General features: G+C 43.0%; 1 protein-coding gene across 2 annotated transcripts in view; it reads left to right on the top strand.

Annotated features, from left to right (window-relative positions):
* glra3 (glycine receptor, alpha 3) overlaps window positions 1-5,850 on the top strand; it is a 77,916-nt gene extending 72,066 nt beyond the window's left edge. For both annotated transcript variants that reach the window (XM_076728105.1, XM_076728106.1), the window contains one exon: window positions 2,165-5,850. In XM_076728105.1, the coding sequence (XP_076584220.1) occupies window positions 2,165-2,494 (330 nt within the window). In that variant the 3' untranslated portion in view covers window positions 2,495-5,850. The remainder of the gene's footprint in view (window positions 1-2,164) is intronic.
* Window positions 5,851-14,855: the final 9,005 nt, after the last annotated feature.

Genomic DNA, 14,855 nt, shown 5'->3' on the forward strand with positions numbered 1-14,855 from the left:
AGAATTGGGGGTTACACTATGTAAAAAACATTCTAATTCATGTAGATCCTGCCCTCTAAGAGCGGTCGCGATTTGGTCAAGGGTGAAGCTGATGTAGTCAATAACCAAGACTACATCAACTACATCACCAAGTTCCACACCAGTTACAACCCTGTAAACTCGAAGAATAGTAAGACTTGGAACCACAGGTCATCCCATGGATAACACCATGTACAGCCTGTGTGGAAAAAAGGAGTGCCATGGATGAGGATGAGGCTCCTCTGCAGTGTGCCCAGCCTCTCTCCATACAACAGCACTAAAAAGTAGACCATCTACTCGCATAACACACTACAATAGAAGGGGCTGTCATGCTCTGGAGAGTGTGCATCACTGCAGGGGGCAGTCCTGAACTTTCCAAGTGCTCCCGGCTTCGACGGCCACAGCCATGGGCCTATCACAGGGAGGTGGAGGATCGTGCTAGCAGTGAGTGTGTATACCTTGGGAGCTTCCACGGTTTCTTCGTCAGCAGCTGCACCATGGTTGAGAACCAAGATCTGCTCATGCGGTCCAGTACCACCAAAATAACCATTAATGATCATGCTCTGTAAGCAAGTAAGCACATGTCTGTTGACATAATTTGCAGCTAGCTCATAGCCTTCTCCACTGCTGTGGGAAAGCAATTGTTCATCACTGCCCATGGGAAATCTGTCTCAAAAGGACCAGTGCTGGCCATGGTTCTGGAAAAGCCCTGATAGCATCAGTGTGTGTGTTCATACCCTGAGTCTGAAACAGGTTGTGCTGAGATATCTCCACTAACTACTACTCAATTGTGAGGAAGTCTCTTTTTTGTGTTGGAAGCATGTGTCTGTGTGAAAGAAGCTACAAAATGCTCAGTAGGAGCATAAGCGGACCGAGAGAGAGGAAACTGCTCTCTAAGGAAAAGTAGTTGGCCTTGAAGAGGGCTATTGAATTTCCTTTGCTCAGCTGGAGTGAGACACGTGTCCCCCGCATCCTGTCATTGCTACTGACGCCAGCTTTGTTTGTGAAGTGGCTTGGCAGGAAGGTTACGCGAAGGCTGCCGGTTCCTGCTGGGGTTTTGTGGATCCTACGAGCCACGACCACTAGAGGAGGATACCATGGTGAGTGCATGTGGAGATGCAGCTGCAGCAGAGGCTGCACTGTGCTTCTTCCCAGAGAGAGAATCTTGGTTCTGCTGATGAGGTACTGCTGTGCCCCAGGGGTTGTCCCTCTTCACCCTGTCTACCTCGTCAGTGCTTATTGCAAATTAGCTGTGGCTCTCTGGAGAAGTGGTCTAATACACCTCTTGAACCGAAACCACAGCTGGCAGGTCCTGGTCAGCGTTTGCCCCAAGTTGCTGCTGAAGATTAGCTTGCCTGTGCAATCCTCTGCAGAGACGCCACCGTGGTCAGCCCAGCTTCCATCACTGCCACCTGGTGGCCATTAAGGCCTCCACGTGTCTCTGTAGCTCCTCCGCAGGCAGGTGTGTACAATATTGTCCAACTGCCTGTCAAGTTAGTGGTAGCCTGGGGTGGTCAACACCAAGGCCTCACAGCAGTGAAGCTCTGCCAGCAGAATGTAGCTGGTTTGACCGGTGAGACACAAGCAGACAGCTTCAGAGCAGGTGAACTTCTTCACCTTCACTTTTTCTTGACCTGTTGACTACTTGATGCTAAACAAAATTTGGCAACAGAGCTCAGGTCCTGACATTGTTATATGCTGTGCGAGAGAGAGGCAACTGTACAATGAGTAATGGCATGGAAAAAAAATCTGCATGACTGCACATACATGCGTGGGGATAAACCCAGTAATGACAGCTCTTAGAGGGCAAAGCCTATATGAAGTACTAAATCGAGCACTACAACTTTTTTTTAAAGGTCCTTGCACAGGAACTACTGCAGGCTTCAGTATGAGTAAATAAATACAGAGCATGGAATAGACAAATAAAAAGACAAATATGCAAATGTCTGAGGAATCACAAATATGTATAGTTTTGGAATCCCTGTGAATTTTTACATTTCTGCACTAACCAAGACCATTAAAGCAGTATATCAATTCTACCTCATTCAGTGCCTTCCTCAAGGGCCCTCTGCAGTCTTGAAGAGAATGATAATTGAGCACTATTATCTGATCTGTGACCCCCTCCTCCTCCTTGTCTCCACAACAGGAAGGGGAAACACATGAGAGCAGACTGACCTCCACAGGTGCTGTGACCTCCTCTCCTAACAACAGCAAGGACCCGAAGGCCAACACCAATAATACCGTTACTGTACTGAACACACCAGGAGCCACAGGAAAAACTACCCAGAATCCACCTGGAGCAGCAGCAGGTGGAGGGGGTAAAAGCACTGAAGAGATGAGGAAGTTATTTATCGACAGAGCCAAAAAGATTGACACTGTGTCGAGAGCTGGCTTCCCTCTGGCCTTTCTCTTCTTTAATATATTCTACTGGGTTCTTTATAAGATACTACGACATGAAGATGTACATAAACCATAGAGAAAGAGGAGATTAGATTATTCATATGTAGTATGTGTGCATGCACACACACCCTTGTACTACTATTCATACATAAGGACACATCACTGAATACCTTTATTTCCCTGACCTTACCCTAACCTTGAGAACCATTCAAGATGGCATCACTTTCTAAAAATATCCTGATTCTGATGTCATAAAACTGGAATCAGAAAAAATTCACAAACAATGTACAGAGACACAAAAAAGCTAGATCACCCACGACCCTCTGCATGGCAAAGATAGGTGGTGTGTGACAGTTACTCTGGTCTATATCTGACTAAGTGCTGAGTGGATAAAAACTAAGGAAAGTGTGGCCAAAGATGCTGTATAACAACCAGATTATCCATTAAAAACTGTGGCAATGGTATGAAATCATATAAACTTCCTGTCTCCTAAGAGGGTGCAGTTGCCTCTCCCCATATTCACATTTGACATTTTTACTGATAGACTATTGCTTGTCTGTGTCAAAACAATACAACCTGACACAGTACAAATTTAATGTTTTTGTGCCGCTCCTTTTTATCCGGTAGCATAATATGTTTACAAGAATGTGCTGCTGAGACAGACAAGTTAATTTTCTCCTTATTTGCCATTTTAGTGTCAGAATATTTGCAAAATCTATGGCTTGTGAGAAATGGGTCCAAAAGAATCAGTCCATATCTGTGCTTATGTTCACTTCTCCCATTGGAGGGAATAGACTCAGGACCTGCCGTAAGTCTCCTAAAGGGGCATGTCAGTGGGAACACCCATGAGACACAGATACAGGAAATGACTCTTCAATGCACCGCATCATTTCTGAGCAATATCTGCTGTGGCCTTTACCTCCTGTAAGATTCAATAGAATCATCCTGGTTGCCAGAACACAAACCTAGTGGCTACATCACAGATGTAGAATATTTCATGGAACTTTGGGCCTATTCAGTTATAAAATATCTTTGAAGTTACACTTTCCACCTTTCAACACTGAAATAGAAAGGCATCAATCTCTGGAGGATGAATGTGCTCTGTTTATGGTGATTTATGGTCAGGAGTTGCCCCGGACCAAAGTGATGCACAGAGGAAGAAATGGACTGATTGATTGGTCAACCAATATCACCATCCTCAGTTTTCTGATGGTAGTGAGGCAAATCAGTCAGTAAAATCAGTATTTTTACTTGAAACCCAAAACCTCACAATATCCCTTTAAGAACCAGAAAGTGGTTGTAATGAAGATGCCACCGAAATTCATGTCAGAGTGTATATATTTTTTCTCAAATGATCAGTTAGTTATGAATGACATATACTCCTTGTATTTGTACTCCTTCCCTGAAATTCTTACTGTGAGACACTCGCCCTTGCTTGGAACTTTTCCATTCACTTCAACATAAAACTGTGACGGAGACCTAGAAAAGCTTGAGAAACAAAGGGGATTGGATTAATACTCCACCCCATTTACAGACAGTGAACAATGAAAAAGCTCCATATATGGGAAAACATCAAGTATGGAAGAATTTCATTACAAAAATCAATCACGATAAAAAGCTGCAATCGTGGCTTTGATCAGCAGACAAAGAACTGTTACAGACTGGAGAAATAGAAGACTCCTCAAAGAAATGTTAGGAACCACAAGAGCACTCATACACAGACACATACACACGAATTGCACACTTTTTCCCACTCGTGTCTTACAACTCAGCTGAAATGCTGGGTTATTCCGAGTACATTTCTGAAGTGGTGGAGGCCATGCAAGTTAATATTTTGGTGGATGGTAATTTAATATATTGTAATTTTAGTCACATAAATTTTTATAGTACATCTGAAGGAAATGGTTATATTCCCAACAGTCTCATGTTTTCCTCTGTCAATATGCCTTTGCATTTCCTGCATTATTTCACCCACTCACTGGCTTGCTAAATTGATAGTCTCTGTCACTTCTAGACACTGACATGTTGAATGGCAAGTTCATGAGTTCTGTTTGAGGGTAGCATTTTATTCCTAAACCACCCTACTCTCTTTGCGATTAGCAAGGACTTGATGCCTTCTTCACAGAACACAGGAGGGGAAACAACATAATGCTGATTGAGCAGGCCCAGTAGACAATGACAGGCCCCAAAGCTTAAGAAAAGGTTCGGCCATTTCAGCCCTTAGACATAAGAGTGGGGTGTTGTGTTTCAGAAGGACTATGCTATTTCTGTCTCGAAAATGTTATTTGCTGATTGTTGAGTGTTGAAAGTCATTTGAGACCAAACACAACAAAACTTTGAAGGATGAGGCAGACCAGGCTAAACCCACCAAACACCCAAACACCTCTTTGCCAAAATCATGCTTCTGGAGCAAGCCATTGCATTTCTCATTGCACTGTGAAACATAGAAAACCATTCACTGATGGCAAATATCTGTAGCTCAGCTTTGTTTCATTGCTTACCAAACAAAGAGACGATGAAATAAAAAAAAGGACATTCCAATGTCAGCCAAAAGTGCTGAATGACACAAGAGCCTGCTCAAGTACAACCCCCAGATAATACAGCTCAGCAGAGGAAAGCAAGGCCAGGGATCACATTACCTGGTAGACATCTGTTTATTTGTAGCACACATGCAGTTGCACAACGAAGCTCTTTGAACAGGTCTTTTTTTTCACCTGAGATGTGGATGTTTTTGTAAGGGTGGCAGCATTCTTGCATAGTGCTCATGTTTCTGTTTGTTACACTTAATTCTTTCTTTCTGACATTTGCCACCATTGCAATACTGTATATATGAGGGAAAGTCATTGAAAGCAGCATGCTGAAATGGAAACTGTGTATATAATTTCTAACCACAGGGGGTTAAAAACAAAACACAGCTACTGTAATAGTTAAGTTTATTGCTGATGAAAAAGATTAATGATTTCACCTCAGATGTGGATGTTTTCATAAGGACGATAGCCTTCTTGTATAGTGCTCACATATATACTTTATTTGTATAGCACCTTTCTTACAAGAATTGCATTTACAGTGATTAAAATGTCCTGATTATGGTAGAAAAATGTTTCCATGCATGTTGCCTATATGTTTGGAATAAAATTACAGATCCGTTGGAGATTCAATTTTTGATTTGGTGTCATAATCAAACTTATGGCACATTAACAAGAAAATTTGAAAATGGTACTTCATGTCAACCTCTGGCCTGTGTGTTTTCTACCTGTGCAGAAAACTTGAATCAGTCACTCTAAAATTTAGAATCTGTATTGTTTGTGTAGAAATCACTCTGAAAGGATAAAGAGGAGAAGGGAGTAAGTAAAAGTAAAATTCATTGTTTTGTGTCTCTGACCAGCCCCATTTCCTGAAAATTACATTCATATGCAACTATTTTGCGTTAACTATTCACATTGTGGAGGAAACCCAATATATGATAAAACATAATTTTAACAGCGATTTTGGACATGTGGTATGTTATTGATAGAAAGTTTCTTGTGTCTTCGTAAAGTCAGTATCAGTTCTTGCAATTACTAACTCAAGAAGAATGTGGTATATTTTGTAGTTATACAATTAGATCATCTGTTGCCAAATTATTGTTGGTTTATGAAATTGTGATTCAGGAGAACACAATTTCACTGGAATTCAATGTGTTTTCTAGTAAAGCACTTGGCTCTAAATTTAATTCCTGTCAACTGTTAATCAACAGATACTACAAAATTCAGACTATATGTTTTTGAAGCACTGAAGTAGTGCTGAGACAGCCATACTGATAGAAATCTATATCATACAGTGTGGTACAGTGATTGTACAGGTTTAGCCCATTTCCTACAAATTACATTGAATTCCCTGCCAATATATTGGATGCATTGAAATAACTGAATAACTCAAATACTTGTAAGTCACTTGAAAGCATTCAAGTTTATTTAAAATAGCACCTTTCAAAAAGCAAGGTCACAAAATGCTTCACCAGAAAAAAAATATATTGCCTCAGGCAGCGATTCTGGGTTCAAGTTCCTCTGCGCTCAACAGAAGGAGGCAGCTCAATGGGCCAAAATTAATGCTGCATGCAACAAGTGTGTTTCAAGGTATCAAGGTGTCTTTATTATCCCTAATGGGGCAATTTGTTGTGCAGCCAGCAGAGAGAACACATTCATACATACATAGACTTAAATATGACATGAAAACTCACCAGACACAATCAGTGGGCATAATAATACAACTAAAAAAAACTGATACAGTAAAAACAACAAACAATAAATAGAACTAGTTGAAACACTCATGTGATAGTGTTTAAAAAACTAGTGACAGTGGGTATACAAGACGAGAGTTAGGACTCAAAACATTACAACGCACTCACACCACTGCTGCTACCTGTCGCCATTACCAGCACCAGGCATCACATATACTTGTTTCATCATCACAATGGCTGCAGCATTTGAATGTGGCTTGAACTAAAATGTTCAGGAGGTAGCACAGGATGTCTCCAATGACTTTAATCAGGATTGTTCAAATGTATCCTATGAATGAGCAAATATGTGACAGACCATGCCCACTCACACCAAACAATATGAAACTTCACATTTGGGTTAATACTTGTCCTCTGAGCATGCACACTTACCTCAGTGAAATTCCGTCCACTGGATTTTGAAGTACTACCTGTGGGGTAACACTTTCTATGAAGACCACATATATCAATCAATCAATCAATATTCCTTTATTTGTCCCGCGAGGGGAAATTTCAGTGCATATATAGTGCATTATGAGCGCATTCATAATGAATTATAATGCTCATCATAATAAATCATAATGCATTATGACTACACTCATAATTCTTTATGGTGCACTATATCAACAGTTATGAATAACTATAAATCTAGCTTATAATGACTTATAAATCCAAGGGTCTTATGAGTGCTCTTGACAGGTTATAAACTACAGACTGACTGATGGGGCTTATAATACGTCTTGACTACTTGTACCCCTCTATACACACACCTCAACAATAGACTGTTGTAAGAGCTCATAGGATGCTTTAATACTCCATGAATGATCATAAGTTATCAATGTATGCTTTAAGTAAGGTGAAGTTCATATGGTTGCATCTGTAATGCAGCATACCTCATTGTAATGTTTCATTGTTGGTGTTTAGTAAAGGGTAACACATTTGCATGCATTTAAAAGAATCTATGCTGCATCATAAGTCATTGTCAGATACTGAAATATAAAGACACTAAATACGCAGACATAATAGCTTTCAGCTGAAAACATGGTTTTGGGGTTTAGTTACTGTTGGTATAAAACACTAAAAGTGAGAAAAAGACAAAACTCAACTTTATTTTCAAAAACCTTAACACTTAAGTGCAAACATGTGGCATTCATTTTAACTTGTTAACGTGGCAATCATTTTTAAACTTTCACTCAATGCTACTGAAAAGTATAAAAATACATCTCTTTGTCATCATAAAATAATAATACTGATCTTGTATCGGCATCCTGTTGTTCATACCATGTACTGATAGTAAACTTATATACATTACTGTAACGGGCTAGTGGAGGACCCAATTGCAGTGCCGGCCGACTTACAGGGAATACGGGGAGACGGACAACCAGGGTAACACTGTGCTGTGCTGAACAGAGAGCTGGCTCAGACAGAGTTACTGTGATGAGAGTGGATTGAACACAGAAATCACTGACAGATTTCACCATGGTCGAAACCACTCTTGGAGGAGGAATATGCTCTTGAATACCACTGAGGTGGAGAGATCTGCACACTCGCAGACACAAGGATTTGACAGACGGAGTAGTCAGGAACAGGCAAGGTCGAATACTAGAGATCAGGTTGGCAAGGAACGCTGGAGAGTTTGGCATGACACATAGACAATCCGGCAACTGAAAAGAATGACAGCGCTGCTGAAATACCCTCCTGATGAGCCTAATAGGCTAAGTGTGCAGATGAGCAGGTATGGGGCGTGGCTGAAGAGCTGCAGCAACAGGTAAGTGCTGGGCTGGACTGTGACACATTACAGTACTTATAGTAAATGGGCTGCATTTATTTAGCACTACATTAGTCTTAATAACTATTCAAAGCACTTTACACAGCATTCACCAATGGCATAGGCATCAGGAGCAATTTAGAAGAGATACTTCGACATGTAGAATGCAGGGGCCACAGATCATCATTTACCATTTCCTACTAGCAGGAAATTAGATCTGCCTGGAGCTTTTTCCTCATCATCCCTTAATGTTTGTTGTTGTGCATCCATGCTAAATCAAACAGTATGCATACAAACTATTCTACGGATGTTATTTATTTATTCATTTTTTTTTACTGTTCATTTTGATTATTTTGATTTTGCTTTGAAAAGTCTGGATTTCATTACCACTTAACCAGTAATGTAACTATCAAGCAGGTTTCAAGCAGACCTTTATAGTATAAAATGAATGCAAATCAGAGAGAGATACGACATACATGAGTTTGGTCCTGAATAATGACTCCGGTGAGTTGGTAATCTGTTCTTACATCCTCTGCTCCTTGAAGCTCCTCTACTCCCATGGTTCACTCATGCAGGTGTTTTCACTGCCTTGTTTGTCAGTATTCTGCTTATGTGCTATTCTGATTTGTTCTTAGTTTAGTTTTTGTAGTTCGCTTTCATTCTGGATCTGCATTCATGCCTGCTTCCTCAGTTTTTTTATTTTTTTTACTTGATCAGCTTTACTTTATAAAAGCTCACTGTCTGGAGTCCTGCATTCAGAACCAGCCCCTTGTTTCCCTGAATCCCTGTTTACACAGCTGTGACAATACAACCTGGCCAGAAATGAAAGCAGTGGACATCAGCTTTCCACCAGAGGTTCTCAAGGTGGTGAGAACCATGGATAATTTCTCATTTTGTTTGAGCACTACAATGGATATCACCTCCTTCGAAGGAGCTATACAACACTAAGTCCTGTTTTTTGAAAGCTGCAGGCATGGCTGAATTGATATCTGGTACACATAATCTTAGAATGTTTGTGCTGGCCATTCTGAATTACTCCAGTGGCTCGCATGGTAGGCCGTGGAGCCTGCAAGCCTGCTCCCATTTCTAAGTCTGCTAGCATCCAGGCCACTAGCCTCAAGTCAGCCAGCTCCACACCATCACCGCTGCCCAGCTCCTTGTCCTCACTGACAACGGGCTTCCTGGAGGTTCTGCTGCCCAGCACCCTTGGGTCAGCTGACAGCATGACTGGTCCTGGTTCCAAGTTGGTGGCCCAGCCAACAACCAGTTTCTTGTTCCTACTTGGCAGACCCCCTTGCTCCACTGCAACCCCCTTACACAACAGTGACAACAGAAAATGCATTCTGAGGCAATGTTAAGCCAACCAAATTACTTTTTCTATTAGCATAATGAGTAATTGTTGTTAATGTAGCTGTAAAATACATTTAGCAAAAACTCTCAAGCCTAACTAATGTGTTACATTTTGTTTACCTGCACTAACAACGTATTTGTTTTCTGCCACAATAGGCAATCTTCATTCATTCAGCACTCATAGTGACTACAACATTATTTAACTCTCTCATGGTTATGTTTCGGCACTGGCAGCATTTGGTTAAGGATAGGGAAAGGTTATGGTCTGTTTTAATACGGAAAGTGTGCCTTTATTTTTTACTAACATTTAACCAAAATCATGATCTTTCCTTAACTTTAACCTGTTACGGCCGGCTCGTAGGCCGCAACAAATAAGGGAGAGGCAAACGGGCGACTCCAAAAATTAACAAAAGTTTATTAAATAATGCAAACAAGGAAAAATGCTATGGGGTGTGGGAATCAGTGTCAGTGGTGTGTGAGGGTGCATGGGTGTGTTGTATAGTATGTGGTGCATGTTGTCAGTGCGAAACCAAAAGACAATAACTCAAAAATGAGTAGGCAGCATGGCGTGGTGAAGACCGACGAGAGCGTGGCAGCAGCCCGCTGCTGCTGCTGCTGTGATTGACGAGCACAAACCCCCTGTGGACTGAGCAGGCGGGGTTAAGTAACCTGGGAACACTGGCCAGGTGTTCCCAGTTACTTAATGTCCTCCTAGCTCCACCCAGTTGAGTACCTGCAAGACAGAGCGCACACACAGTATCCTCAAAGGACTAAGGCCCTGGGGCCGTCACAAAACAAAGTGCTTTTGTTGCTTGAACCTAATCATAAACATTGGAGCTTATTGTCAGAGTCCTGCACTTTGTATGCCTGCCCGCAACCCCAAATACATAAATTTACCAAATGTTGTCTCTGAACATAATCAGTGCTTCACTGACTTGTGAAGAGGCCAAATCAACCAGAAGTAAAAATACCTGTTTGGGTGTGTTTCAGTGTTCTACTCAGGGCCTTGCATTTTTGTTAGCAACAGTTGATTCAAGCCTTCCAGTTGCCATATAAGTGTGTCTGTTGTAATTGTGTCACAGAAAAAACAGGGATTGCATCCAAATGCAGACCAAACAAGGCACAACTGGTACAGTTCACTATATTTTTTTAAACAAAAAAGGCAACCAAACAGACTTAGGGGAGGGTGCGGTTGGTGAGGGTCAAAACCAAACCAATGAATCCATAAGGCACAACAAAATACAACAAGAAGGGAACAGAGTTCTATAATCCCCCAAACAAACAAGGAGCAGGTGGAAAAACGAAGCAAAATTCAAAACACAGCTGTGTGTCAGATGTGGTAGTCAGCAGCACAGGGAACGGTGCTGTCACCGTTCCTTTTCACCCTCTACACCTTGGACTTCATGTACAACTCCACCCTCTGTCATCTGCAGAAATTCTCTGATGACAGTGCCATTGTTGGCTGTGTGTCGTAGGAGAATGAGCAGGAGTACAGGGGGGTCATTACAAACTTCGTGGACTGGTGTCAGCAGAACCACCTGATCCTAAACAGCAGCAAGACCAAGGAGATGATTATTGATTTCCAAAGGAAACCTTCCCCTCACACACCGGTGAACATCCAGGGCTCGGACATTGACATGGTGGACTCATTTAAGTACCTGGGTGTTCGCCTCAACAATAAACTGGACTGGACAGACAATACTAACGCCCTGTACAGGAAGGGCCAGAGTCGCCTACACCTGCTGAGGAGACTGAGGTCCTTTGGTGTGTGCAGGGCTCTACTCCGGACTTTCTATGACACTGTGGTGGCCTCTGCCATGTTTTATGCCATAGTGTGCTGGGGAGGGGGCAGCATGGACAGAGACAGGAAGAGACTGAACAAACTGGTTAAGAGAGCCAGCTCTGTCCTTGGGCTGCCCACTGGACTCCATCGAGGAGGTGGCCGACAGAAGGATGTTAGCCAAGCTGACATCCATCAGGGACAACTCCTCCCACCCCCTGCACCACACTGTGAGGACCTTGAGCAGCTCCTTCAGCACAAGACTTTTACATCCCCAGTGCAGGAAGGAGCGCTACCGCAGGTCATTCCTGCCCACAGCCATCAGACTGTATAACAGTGCACAATAACATCAACTCAAATGCAAGTTGTACTGATCACATCTCACATTTTTCCTGTTTTCATGTGCAATCGTCATTTTTAAATGAGTAGTACGTATAAGTAAATAAGTGTGTACGTATTATAATTTACCATAGGGTATATAACACTTGTGCAATATTTTCTAGTCTTCTTGTTCTCTGACTTATTGCACTCTGTCTTGTTGCTGCTGTAACATGTGAATTTCCCCCCATTGTGGGATAAATAAAGTCTATCTTATCTTATCTTATCTTAAATCCAGGAAAACTCTGGGATATGTTCCTGCCTATCACCCAAAATATTAACCTATGAGAAACTACAAGGTAAGTCAGGACAAACTTTGCCACAAACGAGATCTGTGCTGAGCTGATTTGGTCTGCTTGTCTTGATCAGCGATTGGGCGCAGACACTTCAAGTTCAGTGGCTGAGAGAAAAGAAGGGTGGAGATTATTATCATACTAGGAAAACGCCGTTTTTTACGCGTTGTGGTGCGCACAAACCTATTTTACGCGCGTTTTGATGCGTGTAGCGCGACGCGATTTCATTGGACGCGCGATTAGGGCTCTATTGCGCAAAGTCAGGTCCGCTTCGCCGATGGGGCGTGGCGGCGCAAACTTTGGTATTTTCGTGCACTGCGCTGTGGGCGCAACTACTCCCCTTTCTCATCTCCCACCCAGCGGCGCAACTGGAAGGAGGGAGGGGAGAAGGAGTGGGTTTAGTACCGCACTGGAGTCCAGTCCTCACCAATCACACCAGCTCCTCGGATCACCTTTGAAAACGCCGCTGGCGAGGCGCATGGCAAGTTTCGAGGATGAGCCCGCAGCCGGGAGAGTGCAGCCGGGGTGCGCATCGGAGGCCACGATGCGCGCTACCACGTCGACGACTTCCCTTGGCAGATGTAATTTGTTCCTGTGATGTGCAAAAGAGTAGATGATTAAAGAAAATTGCATAGTCTACAGTGTTGAAGGCGTTATTCTCGTGGCCCACCTGCACTCCTGCTCACTCGTGTAAATATGAGGTCCTTAGATGGTAAATCCTCGGCCTCATCCTCATCCTCATCCTCCTCAAAGCAGTGGTGTACTCCATCTTTGTAGATAACGTTAAGCATTACAATGATAACATTTGTATTTGGAATGAAATGGCGTGGGTAATAGCGGACAACGATCATCACTTAGGTTTTTTCCGTGTGTCTCTGTCTCTCGAGTGCTCTGAGATAGATGCAGTATATATGCTCTGTAGGATGCCACGTCTGTTCCTGGTTGGCACAGCGACGTTAAGTGATTAGTTTGCATCCCTGTTTCACCTGTGTACGTTCGGTCAGGTTGAGTGACCATTACGCGTGCCGAACACGCTTGTGATGTGGTCAGATGAGATACTGATCAAAATATATAAAGTTAGGTCTGACTGTATGTGCTGACTCAGATAGTTGCATTGAATCGTGGCTGTTGCAAATTATTGATTGCAGTGAAATGCCAGACACTGTGGAAACCTGCCTGTGAGGTATTGGTGACGTGGGCGCACGACTCCGCCGGTTTACAACAATCCACTTGTCCAGCGGCGCGCACAGAGTTGACCAGGTTTGGGGTGGCGAGCTTTCAGCGCACTTTTAAGCCACCGGCGTGGACCGAAATGGGCCGAAAATCCAAATCCGTTATCTGATCCTGCCGACACCTCCCCCTACTGCTCCACAACGCCCATCCTGGCGTACCTCTGTGCGCCTGGGTTTACCAAAATACCAAGTGCGCTGCGCGCCTACCTGCGCTGCACGAATATACCCTGCGCTCCACCGAAAACAGAGCCCCATGGACTTAAATACCCTGAGGAGAGAGAACTAATGGCAAATGAACTGAATCTGTTTTTCAACATTTGATTTTACCCCCGTTCCTTGCCCCGCTCACCAAAGCCCAGACCTGACGCCGCTGCTTCTCCACACACACCCCTCCCCCTTGCAGCATCCCTGACACCAGCAGCACCCTTCTTCCACCACTCAACACCCCCCCCCCCACACACACACACACACAAACACACTCCACACCACAGACCACATTCCCTTCACCCCCCTCACTCAACAGGACCCAACTCCCAGTCCCCCCCCCAGCCTCTGCAGTCTGGCTAGCACCGTTAGCACTTCCATCTTATTAGGGAGAGATAGCACGTTCCCCATTATAAGAGACGGTATGGAGGGTTTGTACAGTTCTTTCATCTCATGTGGATGCGGAAGGAAGGCATATCTGTATAGAGCTTCACAATAACTTTCTTGTGCACATGGTTAAAGAGGCACACAGTAATTGTCTTTAATTTCTTATTTCTTGTGTTTACTGATGTACCCTCATGGTCAACGTGCATGTTAGTAATTACATCTGATTTCATTATATTTCACTTGCGTTAACATGTTGTTCATCAGTGGACACCAGTTTGAGAGATTTTGAGAAGACCAAGAAATGTGTTGGGTTTTTTTTTTTTTTACTTTTTAGGTGTTTTATTTTCTTGTAGTTTTGTAGAGAAACAAATACAGTTTCAGAAGACTGAATTGTGGCCATTATTTTGTTGAACCAGTGTAGCTACACTGTCTCTTTATCACAGAGAGATCCAGCATGCGAACACAGTTCATATTTCATCAGCCACGGCACTGGTCTTTTAACTGATGACACAACTAACACAAAACAAAGCATGACACACAATATATAACGTGTGAAGCACACAGAAACAAGCAGCAAGTACAAAGTACAGCAGGCAGGACTCTGCAGTCTGTTAATTTCATAATACACTAAAGCTTAGACAGCATTGAAGCATACAGTAACACACTATCGTCAACAGGAACCATGCAGGACATCTTCCACAGCACCGGGACTCTCTGCAGGCTCAGGTTGAAGATGTGTCCCAGGATCACGGACAGTTGGCTGGCACAAGTCCTCAGGACTCTGGAACTA

Source organism: Chaetodon auriga, chromosome 4, assembly GCF_051107435.1.
Source record: "Chaetodon auriga isolate fChaAug3 chromosome 4, fChaAug3.hap1, whole genome shotgun sequence".
Taxonomy (NCBI): Eukaryota; Metazoa; Chordata; class Actinopteri; order Chaetodontiformes; family Chaetodontidae; genus Chaetodon; species Chaetodon auriga.